The sequence below is a fragment of the Capsicum annuum genome, chromosome 12 (genome assembly GCF_002878395.1).
Source record: "Capsicum annuum cultivar UCD-10X-F1 chromosome 12, UCD10Xv1.1, whole genome shotgun sequence".
Classification (NCBI taxonomy): domain Eukaryota; kingdom Viridiplantae; phylum Streptophyta; class Magnoliopsida; order Solanales; family Solanaceae; genus Capsicum; species Capsicum annuum.
The window spans coordinates 63,906,316-63,923,760 of NC_061122.1; the positions used below are offsets into that span (position 1 = coordinate 63,906,316).

Sequence of the window (17,445 nt, forward strand, 5' to 3'; positions counted from 1 at the left end):
CTCCATACAGCATGGTCGGACGAACTTTCACTCTGTAGAATTTTTCTTTAAGATTAAGGGGCACCTTCTTATCACACAACACTCCTGAGGCGAGCCTCCACTTCATCTAACCTGCTCCGATACGTTTAGAGACATCCTCATCAATCTCACCATTCTCCTGAATTATAGACCCAAGATACTTAAAACTATTCCTCTTACAAACATCCTAGGAATCCAACCTCACCACCACATCGTCCTCCTAACTCGAGTCACTAAACTTGCATTCCATATACTCCGTCTTGACCTACTCAACCTAAACCCCTTAGATTCAAGGGTTTGCCTCCAAACCTTCAGTCTTTCATTCACACCCTCCTGTGTCTCATCAATCAACACTACATCATCCACAAATAATATACACTAAGACACCTCACCTTGAATATTCTGGTCAACACGTCCATCACCAACGCAAACAGAAATGGGATAAGAGTCGATCCCTGATGCAACTCTATCTCGACCAAAAAATGCCCTGAGTCTCCTCCTATCGTTCTTACCCGAGTCTTCCCTCTATCATATATGTCCTTAATAGCTCTGATGTACGCCACCAGAACCTCTCTCACCTCCAAGCATCTCCAAAGAACCTCCCTAGGGACTTTGTCATACGCCTTCTCCAGGTCGATGAACACCATGTGCAAATCTCTTTTCCTTTCCCTATACTGGTCCACCAATCTCCTCACTAGGTTGATTGCCTCTATCATTGAGTGACCAGGCATAAAACCAAACTGATTTTTCGAAATGGACATGTTCCTCCTCAATCTCTGCTCAACCACCCTCTCTCAAATCTTCATAGTGTGACTCAACAGCTTAATACCCCTATAGTTGTTGCAACTCTCAATGTCACCCTTGTTTTTATATAACGGAATCATCGTACTCTATCTCCAAACCTTAGGCATTCTCGTAGTCTTGAAAATGTCATTAAACAAATTAGTCAACCACCTTAAACCTATTTCACTAGTATACTTACAAAAATCCATCAAAACCTCGTCAGGCCCCATCGCCCTACCCCTCCGCATCCTATGAATAGCCTATCTGACCTTCTCAACCTTAAAATATCTACAGTAACTGAAACCACAGCTCTCTTACGATCGCTCCAGCTCTCCTAACTCATTGTCTTTGTCCTCTTCCTCGTTCAAAAGTCTATGACAATACTCCTACCACCTCTTCTTAATGTGAACATCCTTCACTAAAACTATACCATTCTCCCCCTTAATGTACTTTACTTGATTGAGGTCACGACCCTTCCTTTCTCTAGCCTTAGCCAGCCTATACAACCTTTTTTCCCCGCCTTTCTCCTCTAACCCCACATATAAGCTCTCAAACGCTATTGTCTTAGCAGCCGTAACTGCTAACTTAGCCTCCTTCCTTGCTACTTTGTAACCTTCCATATTCACCCATTTCTCCTCTTCATCTTTACTCTCAATCAACTTAACATATGCCCCCTTCTTAATCTCTACTTTCTTCTTAGCTTCTTCATTCCACCACCAGTCCCCCTTATGTCGACCTGCCCGACCCCTCAAAACACGCAACACCTCTCTAGCCATCTCGGTGATGCAGCTGGCAGCCTTATTCCATACGTCATCCATGTCCCCCCAACACTTCCACACCCTCAATCCCGCCACCTTCTCCCTTATCTCCCATGCACTAACTGGCATCAAGCCATCCCACTTAATTCTGGGTCAACCCTCACCGACCCTACTCTTTATGCTCTTCTTGATAATCAAGTCCATCACCAAAAGCCTGTGCTGGGTCAAAAGGTGCTCACTTGGAATGAATTTAAAGTCCTTACATAAAACCCTATCCCCTTTCTTAAGCAGCAGAAAGTCAATCTGAGTCTTGGCTAACGCACTTCGAAAGGAATCTTCGAAAAGCTCGAATTCATTACCACCATCCCAAAGGCCCTCGCAAAATCCAACAGAGCAGCCCCCTTACCATTTCTATCACCAAAACGAAAACCTGCATGCACATCATCATAACCTCCCGATAAAACCCCAATGTGCCCATTGAAGTCCCCCGCTATGACAATCTTCTCCGAGCTAGGCACGCTTCTCACCACCTTGTCCAAAGTCTCTCAAAATCTCGTTTTCACCTCCTTTTCCAAGTCCACTTGCGACACATAAACACTACACACATGCAACAACCCCCCCCCCCAATGACCAACTTAATCGTCATCAGCCTATCACTAACCTTCTCTACCTGTCTTCTAAGCTCCTCATCCACTAAGATGCCCACTTCATTCCGACGCCTCTCACTCTTTGAGTACCACAGCTTGTACCCATCCACATCCCTAGCCTTAGACCCTACCCACTTAGTTTCCTGAACACACGCAATATTAATCCTCCTCTTCTTAAGAATCTGCACCAGCTCTACGGACTTACCCTGGACGGTCCCTATGTTCCAAGACCCTACCCTCAATCTATCTTCTCTCGCCGCTCGCCTACCTCTTCCACCCCTCACTGAACCAGCCCTAACACCCGACCTAGACCCAATACCCCTTTGTCTTTCCCTCTTCACCCCCTCCCAAAATAGCCCCCAACCCACTCTGACATGACCCTATTCCATCAACAACCCCCACGACCACTACTCAATAATCGAAACAAAGACCGACCAACAAACAGATAAACAAATAAACAAACAAAGAAATAGTAGAAAAGCAGTAGGAAAATAGCAGGCACGCATAAAAATACACTATCAGGCCTAGCATCTAGAACAACACAACAAGATTTACTAATAAGCGAACCAGGCACAGCTATAATCACAAGAAATTGAAAAAAAAATTCAAAGAAACTAGACTGTAAAGAACAACTAAATAATAAAGTTTGAATGTCACCGGAGTACTCCTGCGCGTGCTAGTACGATAATTTTGATGTCAAAATTGATTGCCGAAATAGAGTCGCTGGAAAGAGGCCGTCGGTGCATCGCCGGAATATCGCCGGAGCTTCTTCTTGGTGTTGCCGGAAGTTGGTCATCGGTTGACTTCGTACCAACTATTTTAAACCGGCTCTGACCGGTGCTGAACACTTCTGCCATCGCCGTAGTCGAGCCAGCGAAAATCCTAATTCTGCCGGTGATAGCAGTGATGAGAGGGCAAAACGAATTGTAGAGAGAGAGAAATAAGGGAGATAAAGTGGCCCTTACCTGTTGTCGGCGCGTCTACGATGTCGCCGACGTCGACATCGGCTGATCAGTCAAAGAACATTTTAAATATGAACGTTAAAAAAAAAAAGGGAAGAGAGAGAAAAGAAATAAAGCTCAAGGACTGACTGCCAAATTTTGAATACCTAGAAAAAGAATCCTCTCGATCATACATAACAGTTTTTTTTTCTTTTTCTTTTTTTCGACAAGAACGTTACCACCATGTAAAATTAATTTAGGCGAAAGATAGAAGAAATCTCATACCTGGCCGTTAATCCTTACCAAGCGACCTTTCTACGTTGTTTTGTTACCTCCTCCAAAATAATGTTTTAGTCGTGAAACTGAAGGAAATGGTAGGTTTTTGGCTTGATCCCTTTAATTTCCTTAATTAATATTAATAATTGATTATAATTATCAATTGACCCTTCATTAAAAAAAAGTTGGGTTATTACACTCCGAACTCAAACTTATAGAGTGAAATTAGATCATAGTTAAAGATACTTTGATCTGTAAATTTTCTTTAAATAATATGCAAGGATAAAAATTAAATATCACCCCAAACACCATAGTTATCCAAGGGTCTGAGCTAGTGATCAATGAAGTGAGTTGAGCACCATGAGGTCTTACATTTAATTCCAGAAAAGACAAAACACTAGGTTATTGTTTTCCATCTAATCTAGCCTTGGTGGACAGAGTTACCTAGTACCTGTTATTGGTGAGAGATGATAGATATCTCGTGAAATTTGTCAAGATGCGCAACTTAATACCCGAAAATGGCCCTTATCTCCGACAATATCACTATTGCTTTTTACCAAATTCCTACTTCAAATGTTTGTCACGCTGCCTCACCTCAACCTATACATACATACATACATACATACATACATGCATACATATATATATATATATATATATATATATATATATACTAGTTTAGTTGTACGCGTCTCGCGCGTGTACCCCACTTTAATGAGTTCAAACATTGCACTAAATAGAAAATTTATTTAAATAATAAAGACAAATACAATAATTAAATTCAACATCTTTTGAATATGTCAAGATGAAAAATTTATTTAATTAAACCTAACCTTTACCAAAAAATCTACCACCTGTAAACTGCAACAAAACAATACGATAATAAAGACAATAAAACAATACAATTAAACCTTTACACAAAACTTTTCTCAAGGTTGTCCAACACTCATTTAATACCTGTAAACTCTAATAAAATAATACGATAATAGAGATATCAAAATAATACAACTAAACCTAACCTTTACACAAAAAAAAATCTCAAACAAAGATATCAAAATAATGCAATCAAACCTAACCTTTACCTAAAAGAATTCTTCAAAGCCAATCGACATTTATCTAGCACCTATAAACTACAACAAAACAATACGATAAAAGAGATCTCAAAATAATAAAATTAAACTTAAATTTTACACACAAAAATTCCTCCAAGCCGATGGACATTCATGTACAACCTGTAAACTACCATAAAATAATAAAATAATAGAAATATTAAGACAATACAATTAAACCTAACATTTACACAAGAAATTCCTCAAAAGTCAATTGGCATTCATCTAAGACCTATAAACTACAACAAAATAATATAATAGTGATCACAAAGCTTCGATTTTGATAAAAATAGTTCTTGTCAGAGCGAATATTTTGACCCTAAAGAATAACTTGGATGAAACAAAGAAGATATCTATATACACACGTTGAATTCTATTATATTAAAAAACAGTAACGAAGTTGAGGGTTAAAAAGTTAAGCATCCACCAATCTAGACATGCAACTAAACCAAGTTAGATGGGCATGCCACATTATTTTAAATACATGAGTTGGAAACATACCTCCTTTGTTTAATTAAGTTGTGAAAAAAAAAAAATTCATGCAAAAGCCTGCTCTCCGTCCTTCAGAGTGTGGACTGATTTATTGGTTGCTGCAGATTGAATATCTTGTGACCGCATGAGTTTGACAGTGTAATAGTTTAACGTGCATCTGAATATCCATAGAAGTAATTCCTTAATAGAATTTTATTTTAGAAATATTTTTTTAATTGATCAATAGAAAGGAAAATATTAATTAATTTTCTTCCATATATTTTAGGAGTCCCGTATATTCTAGGAGTCTAGTTAATATAAAAAAAATAATTAAAGAATAAATTTAAAAAAATAGTGAAAAAACAGTTGTCTAAAGGACCGTCTTTTAATGAAAGGCAAAAAGTTCAAATCACTTTTCTAAGAGTCTTCACACTTTTAATATATTATAGATACAAATATATATAATATTGTTAATTTCTTGATACATTTTTTGTATTACAGATGGTGATACATATGAGTGATAAATTTGCTATCAGTATATTGGTGATAGATACGAGTAATACATTTGTTGTCAAAATACTAATGATACATATGGAAGATACTTTTTAATGATAATTCATATTTTTTATTCATTTATAAATGTTTGATACATTTAACATATGTAAACTATTTATTTTTGTGTGAGATAGAATTTTGAATTGATATTGAGTAATTTTTATCAGATATATCATTATGATACATCTGGAACCAGATGTATTTATGCCATGATTTGCGCATGATTTACTCATTCCTTCTGTCTTCACTGACCTCCATCCTCAACTAGAAAGCAGTTTCTTCAACTAGAAAGCGATTTAAGTTACTTCCTTATTTAACTAGCCACTCAATTATAAATGTATCACAATGCATATGTATGAAGGCTAAAGATATGTATCACAAAAACTAAAATCCGAAACATTTTGTAATTTAATAAAGTTACGGTAAAAAATGTTACAATCCACTAAAGATACGGAATTTATGTAAGCTAAACCATTAACTAACGGTAAGCATCCGAGATTTCGAAGGAGGCATAAACACAAAGGAAACGAGTTTTAATTACTTTTTAAAGATTGCATTTTAACTCTTTCTTGCAACAATTCTCCAAGAGGTAGCCAAAAGATTTTCAACAAACAGAAATGTTTTTAAATGCTGAACCCAAAGATTGTCCTAGCCAAATAAGCTTGGTAGGAAAAATTCTACATTTACACACTGCATAATGAATTATTTTAAGGTAAAACTGATTTAACCATCAAGAATCCGACAACAGTGTCAATACTTACAGGAGCTGCATTTGAAAGGAACACAATTTCACGCTATATTCCGCATCTTTCACAATCCTCTGAGAGCACCGAGTATTTCATCGATATAAATCTTTATCTAACGAGAACCAAGAAAATTATTTGCTTTATCAGGGACACAAACCACACCTCACCGAGATGTTAAAATGACGATCCAAATTTAACAAAGCTGTATCAACACTTCATCAATTTCCTGCCAATGATGTCTCTGATAAAAAGTGGAAGATGGTACATAATTGCAGCAAGAGTAGACATATGACCAATAGAAAACCAAGTTGGAGGTTTCTCCTTCAGCACCGCGTTGACAGTCCTCTTTGCAAATTCTTCTGCAGGAGTTGATTTTGGGCCTTGTGAGAAATGTGCTCGTGCCCGGATTGGTTCTTCAAATTTCTTGTACAACTTCCACTCTGGCATTTGACTGTAACTGACAATGGCAGCGTCTCCAATTTTCGACGTCACAGCTCCAGGGACAACAGTGATGACATCAATGCCAAAAGGCTCAAGTTCCAGTCTACATATAGGGCATAGTAGAGCAATAAGGACTACCATCATAAAAAAACGTACATAAGCCATTCCGAGAAGAGAGTATGTAAGCAGTGGCAGATCCAAGATTTCCACTCGGGGGGTTCGAACAATAAAAATATAAATGTGTGAGTAAGCCAACAAAGCACAATTTCAAGAGATGCAATACAGTCAATAGATACAAAAAGTTAGTTTTGTCACAAAGTACTTCAAAATTCAAACTAAGGAATACTTTGAAAAATAGAGACTCATTTGCTATTTGAAACTTTTTCCGCAAAAAAAGCTCTTTTGGGATTTGGGTCAAAATAATGTTGATTGTTGTACATAAATAATGTTAATTGCAGCTAAGAGTTAAAAATACATGAGCCATAGCGGGGTTTGAAACTGGGACCACCCATGGGTTCAAAAGGGACGCCCTAAAACAGCTGAGCTAACTTTTGTTGTTGGTTCAAGAGGTTCACAATTAATACAAGTACACATATACAGAATCTCTACCCTATATATAGTGTAATTTTTTGCCGAGGGGGTTCAGGTGACCCCCCTGGCTTCCTCCTAGGTCCCATCCTGCATGTAAGTTTGTAGAATAATTGATCCATGCGGAAGCTTTGGTTATTGGAGTAAAGCAGCTTTGACAGGCATTTCTTGAACTCAATCTTCTCTTAAAACCTAGAGTCAGTATAGAAAAAGAATAACTTAGTGATGAATGAAGCATATCCCAACAACTAGCATCATTCAATCACCGGCTTGCATAAAGGTTCATAAGCCGGTAACATCTGTGATGCTATATAAATTGACACCCTAAGTTGTGAGAACTATAATACTAGTATCACTACTTGGAATTGGGTATTCAAGCTGACAAGGTCTTACTGGTAGATGCTACATAAGCGAACATTCTTATTTTGAGCTAGAACTCCTTTATCTACTCAATAACATTTTCAATTTAATCTTGTTCTTCTTTTTCCCTTAACTGTGTCTCTCATAATTATAGAATAGAGATTCACAAAGGGAAGATTAGAGTATGGCCATAGAACCCTAACTTTGCACAGCTCTTTAAGCATCCCATTCACCAGCACCCTCTGGTTGATTGAAGTGGTATGAAGTTGCTTGAACCTAGCGCTCGGGAGGTTGTGCTTGACCGAAAGGGTAAGGGCAAGAATACTTGGCTGGATGTAGTTCAGAATCGATGTAATTGAGACAACTAAGTAGAGGGTAGGAAGATGTGAAACCAGCCAAAGGTCGTTATACTGGGCCAAAGGTGGTTACACCTGGGGCAAACTCTATTCCCCACTAGACGTGCATCTTTAGGGCGATATCATCTTGAAGATGGATGCGACGGGAAGAAGTGACATTTGGAAGTGTTGCTGACTTAACATTTAGGTTGCGGCATAACAACACTTGCACTTTCTTAAGCACACAGTGTGCCGTTGTAATGATTCTACTACGGTGCCACAAATTCGCAAGCTGATCCTACGTGATTGTTGTTATTCATTGGATTCCGGAGGAACTACTTCGTTAGGATAGGGGAATTTCTGTGATTCTTCCTGAATAGCCTGGGTTATGTCACATTCATGTGATGAGAAAGCTGAGAATGAAAATTAGCAAATTTCATATCTACTGCAGATTCTCTGACCCAAATCATATAGACTTATGAAACTAAGAGGGCGCGGAAGGAGAAGGTATGACCCCTCATCCATTGAGTGAACCGCTCTTTCCTAAAAGGTTTTCCCAGATTGCATTAACTTCAAAAATAAGTTAAAATTTTCCCAAAATTTAACATATGGACAATCTGAGACTCTGAAGATATTTCAGATAACCAAGATGGTAATAATGTAGGCGGTAGCAGGAGATGGTAAGAGGAGAAAGCAAGAAAATGAATAAGCAAGAAATCTTTTAGCAGAAGGAATGCACTAGAAAAAAGTTACAGGTTTTTTTGAGAAAAGCCAACATACAAGCTTCTTCTGATCCAAAATGAATATCATATTTTGACTTGGCAAGGACATAAGAAGAGAACTGAAAAGAGAAAGACCTTCTAAATAAGAGGTTAGATGTGAAGATATATTTACATGGATTCTTCATTTTCCTTGACATATCGGTATTGAAATACTGGTGGGGGTTACTTTGTGCCAAATCTTCATTATGCTGCAACCTAAACGTTAAGTGATGTAACATATCCATATTGAAATACTGATTCAGATCATTAATGAGAAACCATGTATTACTTTTATTTTTTAAGTTTGGAAATTTTTAAAGAGAGTTTATTAAAGAGTTGCAAAAGTAGCCAGAGACCAGATTTTGTGATACATAAATATTTTTGTAGAATCAAGTCACTTTCTTTGGAAACTGAAAATCATTATTGGAAAATGACAAAAAGGAAACGGGCCATTCAACTTGGAAAGCGTGAGTGAAATTCATCTTTTGTTTTAGTTGAGAATACTTAAGAACTTGATACGATAGCCTTAATAAACTAACAACATGGTACCCCACAAGTTTGAAGCAGTGCCCACTTTAGTCTCAAACTGGGCACTGATTCAGGTGAACAGTCCGGACTGAACCTTCCTATTTTGAGCTAGACAACTTACACTTTGTTTGGATGGTGGTTTGCCATGGTTTCATAATGTACGGTACTATATGATACGATATTGTACTGTACAGTATAATACAATACAATGTTTGGAAGGACTGTATCGTTCCCTGTTGTTTATAACAGTACTGTATCGTAACAGGTAAGTTTACTAAAATACTCTGAATTATTATAAATGTTAAATTTATCAATAATTATTAATAAAATAATTTTCTTCCTACTAATTTGTCACAAATTGTGCCACGTAAATATATTAAGTTGTTAAATTTATGTAAATTCTAACAAAAACAGTAAAAAAGTAGATCAAAATAAATGTAATCGAATTTATTTTTTATAGTAACAAATTTCATTTTTTTTGGTGTTTTGAGACATTATACCAACGACAAGTACAAAGCTTGAATGCAATTTTTGTGTATGTTATGGGTGTGTTTGGTATGGAATCCAAAAAAATATTTTCTAGCAAAACAAATTGTTTCTTACTTATTTTCTTGTGTCTATTACGCAAGTAGGATAATATTTTTTAAAAGTATTTTCGTATATTTAACACAAAACAATGAGAACAAATTGGATAATGGGGTAGGGTAAGAAGAAAAAATTTGAATTTTTTTATAAAAATTATTTGGAGGTGGGGGTAGTGGAGTGGGGGTCGGGTAGGGATAGCGGGTGTGATAAGAAAAAGGGTTTTTAAAATTAAAAAAAAATTAATTTAAAAAAAATATTTTTTTTAGGGGGTGTGGTAGGAGGGTTGTAGGGGTGTGGTGGGGTAAGAAATTTGAATAGATCCAAATACACCTTGGTTGACACGAGTATATAAGTCATGTATAATGTTGAATAACAAGCCTTCCACTTTCTATTTTTATTTGTCGAAAACTCGTGTATTTGGTAAGAAAAAGTTTTGAACTGTAAAATTGGGATGGGGTGGGGGTGGGGGTGGGGGTGGGGGTGGGAGTAGGAGGTGGAGTTTAATAATATAGGCAAATCATGGGATACCACAAAATTGGTGGTTACATAAAGTGAGGATTTTCATGGTTACCAAACCGTTAGATTAAACCATACCATACCATATATTTTAAGAAACAATCAAAACAAACATGGTTCACTTAGTAATCATACCATATCATACCATGACAAATCACCATCCAAATAGAGTTTTAGTATGTTGCCAAACATATACTCCAAAGTAGAATAAGCATCCAAAACAACATTGGGTATTGCATTACTGACGTACCTCAAGGAATCAGAAAATGAATGTACAGCAGCTTTGGATGCACTATAAGCACCACACCATGGTCCTGGAGCCAAAGCACTACAACTTCCAACATTAACAATTTTCCCTTTTTTCCTGGATGCCATGTGCGGGACAACAGATTGAATTAACCTTATGGGGCCTATAGAAATATAAAACAATGTCATAAACAAACACAAAAAATAAGAGAGTAAAATCATTGCCAGGGAAAAGTTTTTTTTTAAAAAAAAAAAAAAAAAGTTAAATAGTCATTTACTCCAGCTACTACACCAGACTAGGATGGCAAGCAAATTGGTTATTTGGGAAAAGGAGATACACAATGATTTCTTGTTATCAGGACAAAAAGTGTAGGATGTGAACACAGAACTATAAATCATGTGTACTAGTTTCAATCTTTTCCCTAATTCTTTTCTCTAAAGAAGTTCACTCATCTTCTCACTCAGCATTATATTAATATATTACAGCCATATTAAATTGAAAACAAACTTTTCCTTTTAAGAGGTTCCAATTATGTGTTTAATCTCTCCAAGAGAAAAACAACTCTAGCATGAACAATACTAAACATTCCCGATTTCACTTCTCAATAATTGTGACAAGTCAACGAAAATGTTAAATGTCCATTGGATGGAGCATTATTTTCATCTTAACTGATAATGCCTTAAATGCAGCTTTTTTTTTTCATGAAGCACATAACAGGATGCCAAAAGTGTATTGAAGATTAGTGACGAGTCTAATTGAGAGACTTCATGTGACATGTTGCAGAAGGAGGATATTACAACAACAACACGCCAAGTGTAATCCCATAAGTGGGGTCTGGGGAGGATATAGCGTACACAGACCTTAACCCTGCCTCTCACGAGGTAGAGAGGCTGTTTTTGAAAGACCCTCGGTTCAAGTGCAGCAAATCAAAGCAGTTATGAAAAAGGAAATACGGAAGTAAAAGAAAAAATGTCAATTAATAAGGAAAGCAGTACAAAGAATTCGGAAAAAAGAGTTGTAACAACATCGAAATAATGCGGTAACTGAAACACAATAGACAACAAACAATGACAGATATCAAAAGGCAAGAAACTACATGTATTCGACTAATAGAACGACAAACACGATGCTACTAGACTCCCACCAAGCCTAATCCCGCCGAAAAGAGAGACAAAACAACCACTTACTAATCTTCTGCCCTAATCCACGACCTTCATACCCTCCTATCTAAGGTAATGTCTTCAGTAAGCTGAAGCTGTGAGGATATTATAAGCAAGGAAATGGGGAATAGTAAAAAATACGACATAAATAGTGAGAAAAATAACTCCAAAAACAAGTTGATGATGTTAACCAGGCACTCAATTACTCAGCATGTCACAACCAAATGGTTCAAGAGAATAAAAATATTACTGGTTCCAATTATGTAGGATGGAAAGAAAATTACATTTCAAAATGCCATTGTAAACTATATTGACTTACAAACAGTTTATAGGACCCATTTATTTGTCCCTACATTAAGATATCAGTCATCAATGATGTACATGAAATATTAGAAGCAAATTTTCAATCATCCTGCTCCTTGTAGGCCTTATTGTTTTAGTTCTCTTCCCGAAGACCCCTCAAGGTAAGAAGATCCGTCAAGGTTCTAAAGTTTGAATATAGTTAGTTAGAAAGTCATTTATCACTTCCCTTGCAAAGTGAAAAAAGGATATCCTGGTGCACTAAAGCTCACGCTATGCGAGGGGTCCAGGGAAGGGCCGGACCACAAGGGTCTATTTTACGCGGTCTTGCATTTCTGTCAGAGGCTGTTTCCACGGCTTGAACCTGTGACCTCCATGGTTGTTTCCTTGCAAATTAGTAAACCAATAATGCTTCAAAAAAAAAAATTAAAACAGGTCCAGCCAATCAATTTGGAAAAATGACCGTCAGCCACCCCCTCTCTTACACAGTATCTTGCTTTAAATAAAGAGCTTTGAAATTACAATAGATAATACTTTAATTAATTTTAGTCAATCATTTCCCAGACGTATTTAACAGCCAACAGTTAGGTGAGCACATCTAAGTTAACCTGTACACATTTCCAGGCCATTGGATCTGCAAAGCATGTTCAAGAATGGTCAGTTGCATATCCTCACTGCATCTCCCAAATTCCTTTTTATTTCGAGAGACGTATAAGCCAACAGCTCACTGAAGTTACACTGCCTTCTTCAGTTCAAATATCACTATTGTACTGTTGGTTAAACAAGTAAACAAACCAAAATAACAAATAAGGCAGATCGGATAAAATAAATAGATAAAATATTGGTTCGGCTAATAAGCATATTCTCAATCAGATTACCCTAAAATGAAAAAGGACAGGTGGGCAGCCATCCTTGCCTTTGTCAGCTCTCAATTTTTGTAGTACTTAATTGTAAATGAGCTCTCAAATTCACATCTTTTGTACACCCTTTGGCATTTGCTTGATGCACTAAGGGGTAATCCGGTACACGGGATGGGATAAGCGGGGAGACTTCGTGGGTTGGGATATCTCATGAGACTTTATCCCACCTTCCGTATGGGATAGTAATATGACCATTTTTAGTACAAATGATGGGTTAAAAACTTACAATAGTCCCAGGATTAGCTAATACCTCACACCAAACATGGAATAAAGTTAATCTCAAATTTTATTCCAGAATTATTATCCTTATCCACGTACCAAACGACCCCTTAATGCTGTAAATCACTCACTTCATCAAAAAAAACAAAAGAAAAAGACAGGTAGGTTGCCAACCAACCAACCAACCAAGGCCCATACCCTTAAGTCATATTCATATTTATATTGCACAATGATCCAAATCAATCCAGTAAGACCAAGAGCTCAGCATACTTATGGGATGCCAACCAACCTACTGACCTATCCAAATACGAGGATGTAAGCTGGTTAACTTTATGTAGAATCAACTATTGTTCGCATTAAAGCTAGAAATCATCCATCAAGAACTTCAAAATACGAAATCACCAACAAAACTTCTATATCTAGGAAAACATTTCAAACTCTTTTACACTTTTTAAAAGGTTTCCACAAAGTAGCATATAAAAGCACACACAAGTTCAATCGAAATAATAATTAAAAACACTTGAACTACAATTTTGCTTTAAGCAAGTCAAATCATAAATGTACTAAGAATTCATGAAACAACTCATAATACTAATTCGTTAGATGTCTAAATTTTTTTTAAAACAACAAATAAATGTTTGTCCTATTAACCTCTAAAAAAGGAAAGTCGATGCACTAAAGCTCCCACTATGTGTGGGCTCAAGAAAAGACCGGACTACAAGGGTCTATTATACACAATCGTACTTTACATTTCTACCAGAGATTGTTCCCTATTAACCACTAATACTGATAAAAGCTAAGTTGCTCCGATTTTCCAAAAATGTTGCAGCACCCATGTTAGATCTTTCAAAAATACACTATTTTTGGAGGATCTAACATGCACCCGTCACATTTATGAAGAGCACCGGTCACATTTATGAAGAGCTCGAACAACATAAGGAGAAAAGTGAAAGATAGTAACAAAAACAACATATAGCAACGCGACACTAACAACAACAAAACAAAATACTATGATACTGGAACTACAAGCAACCACAAATATCAACAGAAATAGAAGGACCTCTAATATTGATTTTTTTTTAAAAAAAAAGTGAAAGTTAAATAGTAATATGATGCATACCAAAAACATTGGTATTGAAGGTATGCTGAATAGAAGATAAAGGAACTTCGGCTAGAGGACCAATACACTGTACACCAGCATTGTTAACAAGAACATCTATAGCCCCAAACTTGTCAAGAACATTAGTGAGTACATGTGTCACACTTTGCTCAGACAAAACATCAAGTTCTTGAAGAAAGAAACGTGGGTCGTTTTGGAAATCGGACATGGATGTCAGAGACCGAGCTGTGGCTACAACAAGGCAATTCCTGGCAGCAAAAGCTCGAGCTAGCTCATGTCCTATGCCGCCATTAGAACAGCCGGTTATCAGAACTACTACCCTGCTTTCCATGATAAAGATTAGAGAATATGCAGCGGTGTGACGTGAGGTTTTGTGTGGCGGTGAGGGGGCTGTGTTCTCTGTGAAGAAGTTGGGGAATTTTTTAAGTTGTGGAGATGTTGATGAATATACAGAGGAATGTATGGAATTATTATATCACCTCCCATCTATATATATTATTTTTTATTTTAATTTGTGTGACATAAATAAAATTATATGATTAATTATATTTTTAACATGTTTTAAAAAAATTTAAACTGTTACCTATTGTAATCTATAATATTTTTTCGACATTATAATTTACTATTTTAAGTTGTTTGCTGTTGTAATTTATAATACTCTTCTTATTCAAACTTTTGTGATATTAATAGTCAATTGATATTTAAAGTAATTAAATTTTTTAATTATTGTGATTTATAATTTTTTTCTATTTCAATTTAAGCGACGCTGATATAATTTTGAGAGTTAATCAAATATCACGATTGAAGTAGCGAAATTGGCACGTCTTCAATGACTCGTAATAATTAATTAAAAGTGATATAACAAAATTGCTAAAAAATACTTGTAAAAAATTTTAAGTGGGTCTCATATGAGATGTGAAATTAATTTAAAACATCAAGAGTTAATTTATCATTTTTATTTATTTTACTTTTTTTAATTAAATAGTACTAATTTTGTTATACTTAGATGAATTATAATAATTACTTAAGGGTGATATAGTAAAATTGCGGTTGAAGCAGCTGAAGCAGATATGACACAAATATCTATTTTACTTCTAAAAAAAATTATTAATTTTCTAATACGTAAATGTCATATAATAATTAATTAGGGGTGATATAGTAAGATATAATAAAATTACGATTAAAGCAGCTGAAGCAGACATGTCATAAATATCTATTTTATTTTTTCTTATTTTTAAAATTATTTTTCTATAAAAAATCATATATATAACTCATATCTTTTCATCTTCATAATATCTACTCTTAATTAGTATTAGTAACATCTATAACTCCCAAAACTTTCATGTTTATAACTTCAATTATTTAATAAATAATTTTATGACCCCTAAAATTCCACATAAATTTATTCCTATTTAAATAAAATTATTTTGAGTCATATTGACTATGGTATACTTTGAAGTGCTAGCAACAAATGAGAGCTTTTTGTTAATGGCTCCTATAAGATGTGAATGAAAAAACTCTTTAAAAGATAATTTTTATATTGTCTCTCTTTTTTTTTTAAATGATTTGAATATGCTATGTTGCAAAATATTATATCCTTCCCCTTTTAACTCTTAACTGTAGTATTTTCTTGCATTTTTCATGCTTAGTTTTTTATTTTCTTTTTAGAATAATTTGTTTATGTTATATTGTAATATAGTTCATCTTTCCCTTTCAATTCTTAGCTATAGTATTTCTTACATTTTTTATGCTTAGTTATTTTTTAATTGATGATATTAATATTTTATGTCTCCAGATTACTGTGTTTTTGAAAGTGGAGAAAAGAAGACAACTCAATTCATACGTTCATGTTGCTTAAGAAACTATATATGTATCCTTACATAAATTTTTAATAAGCCTATTGATAGAAATGGGAAAGTAAAGTTAGTTTGTAGTACTTTCTAAAATATAGTTTAATTCATAGAAAAATTATATATTGTGATATAAACATGCAATTCTCAAGTTTTTATTTTTTTTTGTTGATCAAAAATTACTTTTAGCTTTTCGTGGATCATTACAACCATATGGTGGTCTAAACTACTTTTCAAAATTATTATCTAAAAAGGTTGTAAAAAAATATTACGTTCGATAAATCATTTAGTAATGTTATTTGTTTTTACGTGGCTGATGAAAAGACCACAAGAATCATGCATTATTTTTATTTAATTATATTTTCATTACCATTGTCTTTATGATTAATAGTTGATTATATCATCAGTTATAGAAAATCTTTTATCTCTATTGATATGCTCCACTTCATTGCTTTTCTATATATGTTTAAATCCCGACAACTTCACTCTTTACTACTTAATATATTGCAACAATGTAATTATAATCAAGATTATGAAAAAAGAGGCATTATAGGTGACATGCAAGAAGTTTGGACAAATATATCGTGTCAAAATCAACTCAGTATTTCTTCAATGCATTCCACTCTACGTAAACAAGTCTCAATTCGATTCACTACTCATATCAATTAATCTTATTGATGTTTTACTCACTTTTTATGTCTTATCTTTTTCTATTACTTTATTTTACTTTTTATTTTTAATTTTAAGTTTTGGATTGAAAATAATATAAAAACTTATGAAAATAAATGTATTAATAACATGTTAAAAGAGAAAATACTAAAAATGCCTTCAAAAAAGAAAAGACAAATAACAATCTAAATCATATTACATCCTTCAAATATTTAAATTGATTTTTGTTCTCTTTTCTGTTAATTTTTTAATTTATATTTTTTATTCGCATTTATATATACTAATTTAAGTAAGTTTCTTTCATATTTAATTTAAAATGTTGTTCTTATATTATCTTCTGCTATAGAATTTTAAGACCGCGTGAAGCGCGGACAAATATGCTAGTTTATGTATAAGAGCTGACTTCCACATGTCAGCATGGTAGAATTTTATAAAACGCTGAGGGCATTTTCATCTTTTTATAAGAAAAAACTGCTTAAAAGATTTGTCTTTTGTGCTATGTTGGTTGTACATCATTAATAACTTTAAAAAATGTCGAGAAT

At 34.8% G+C, this 17,445-nt stretch overlaps 1 protein-coding gene across 3 annotated transcripts; it reads right to left on the reverse strand.

Moving 5' to 3' along the window:
* Window positions 1–6,159: 6,159 nt before the first annotated feature.
* Window positions 6,160–15,006, reverse strand: LOC107873247 (short-chain dehydrogenase ptmH). Of its 3 annotated transcripts, none has more exons than XM_016720013.2 (4): window positions 14,385–14,842; window positions 10,669–10,828; window positions 8,886–9,005; window positions 6,160–6,848 (listed from the first exon to the last, which is right to left on the reverse strand). In XM_016720013.2, exons 1-4 carry the CDS (start codon window positions 14,713–14,715, stop codon window positions 6,512–6,514), a joined length of 948 nt encoding a protein of 315 aa, XP_016575499.1. In that variant the 5' UTR covers window positions 14,716–14,842; the 3' UTR covers window positions 6,160–6,511. The 3 variants fall into 3 exon arrangements, with proteins under 3 accessions (XP_016575499.1, XP_016575500.1, XP_047257764.1); XM_047401808.1 differs by having other exon boundaries at window positions 6,784–7,525; window positions 8,923–9,005; window positions 14,385–14,841; XM_016720014.2 differs by lacking the exon at window positions 8,886–9,005 and having other exon boundaries at window positions 14,385–15,006.
* Window positions 15,007–17,445: the final 2,439 nt, after the last annotated feature.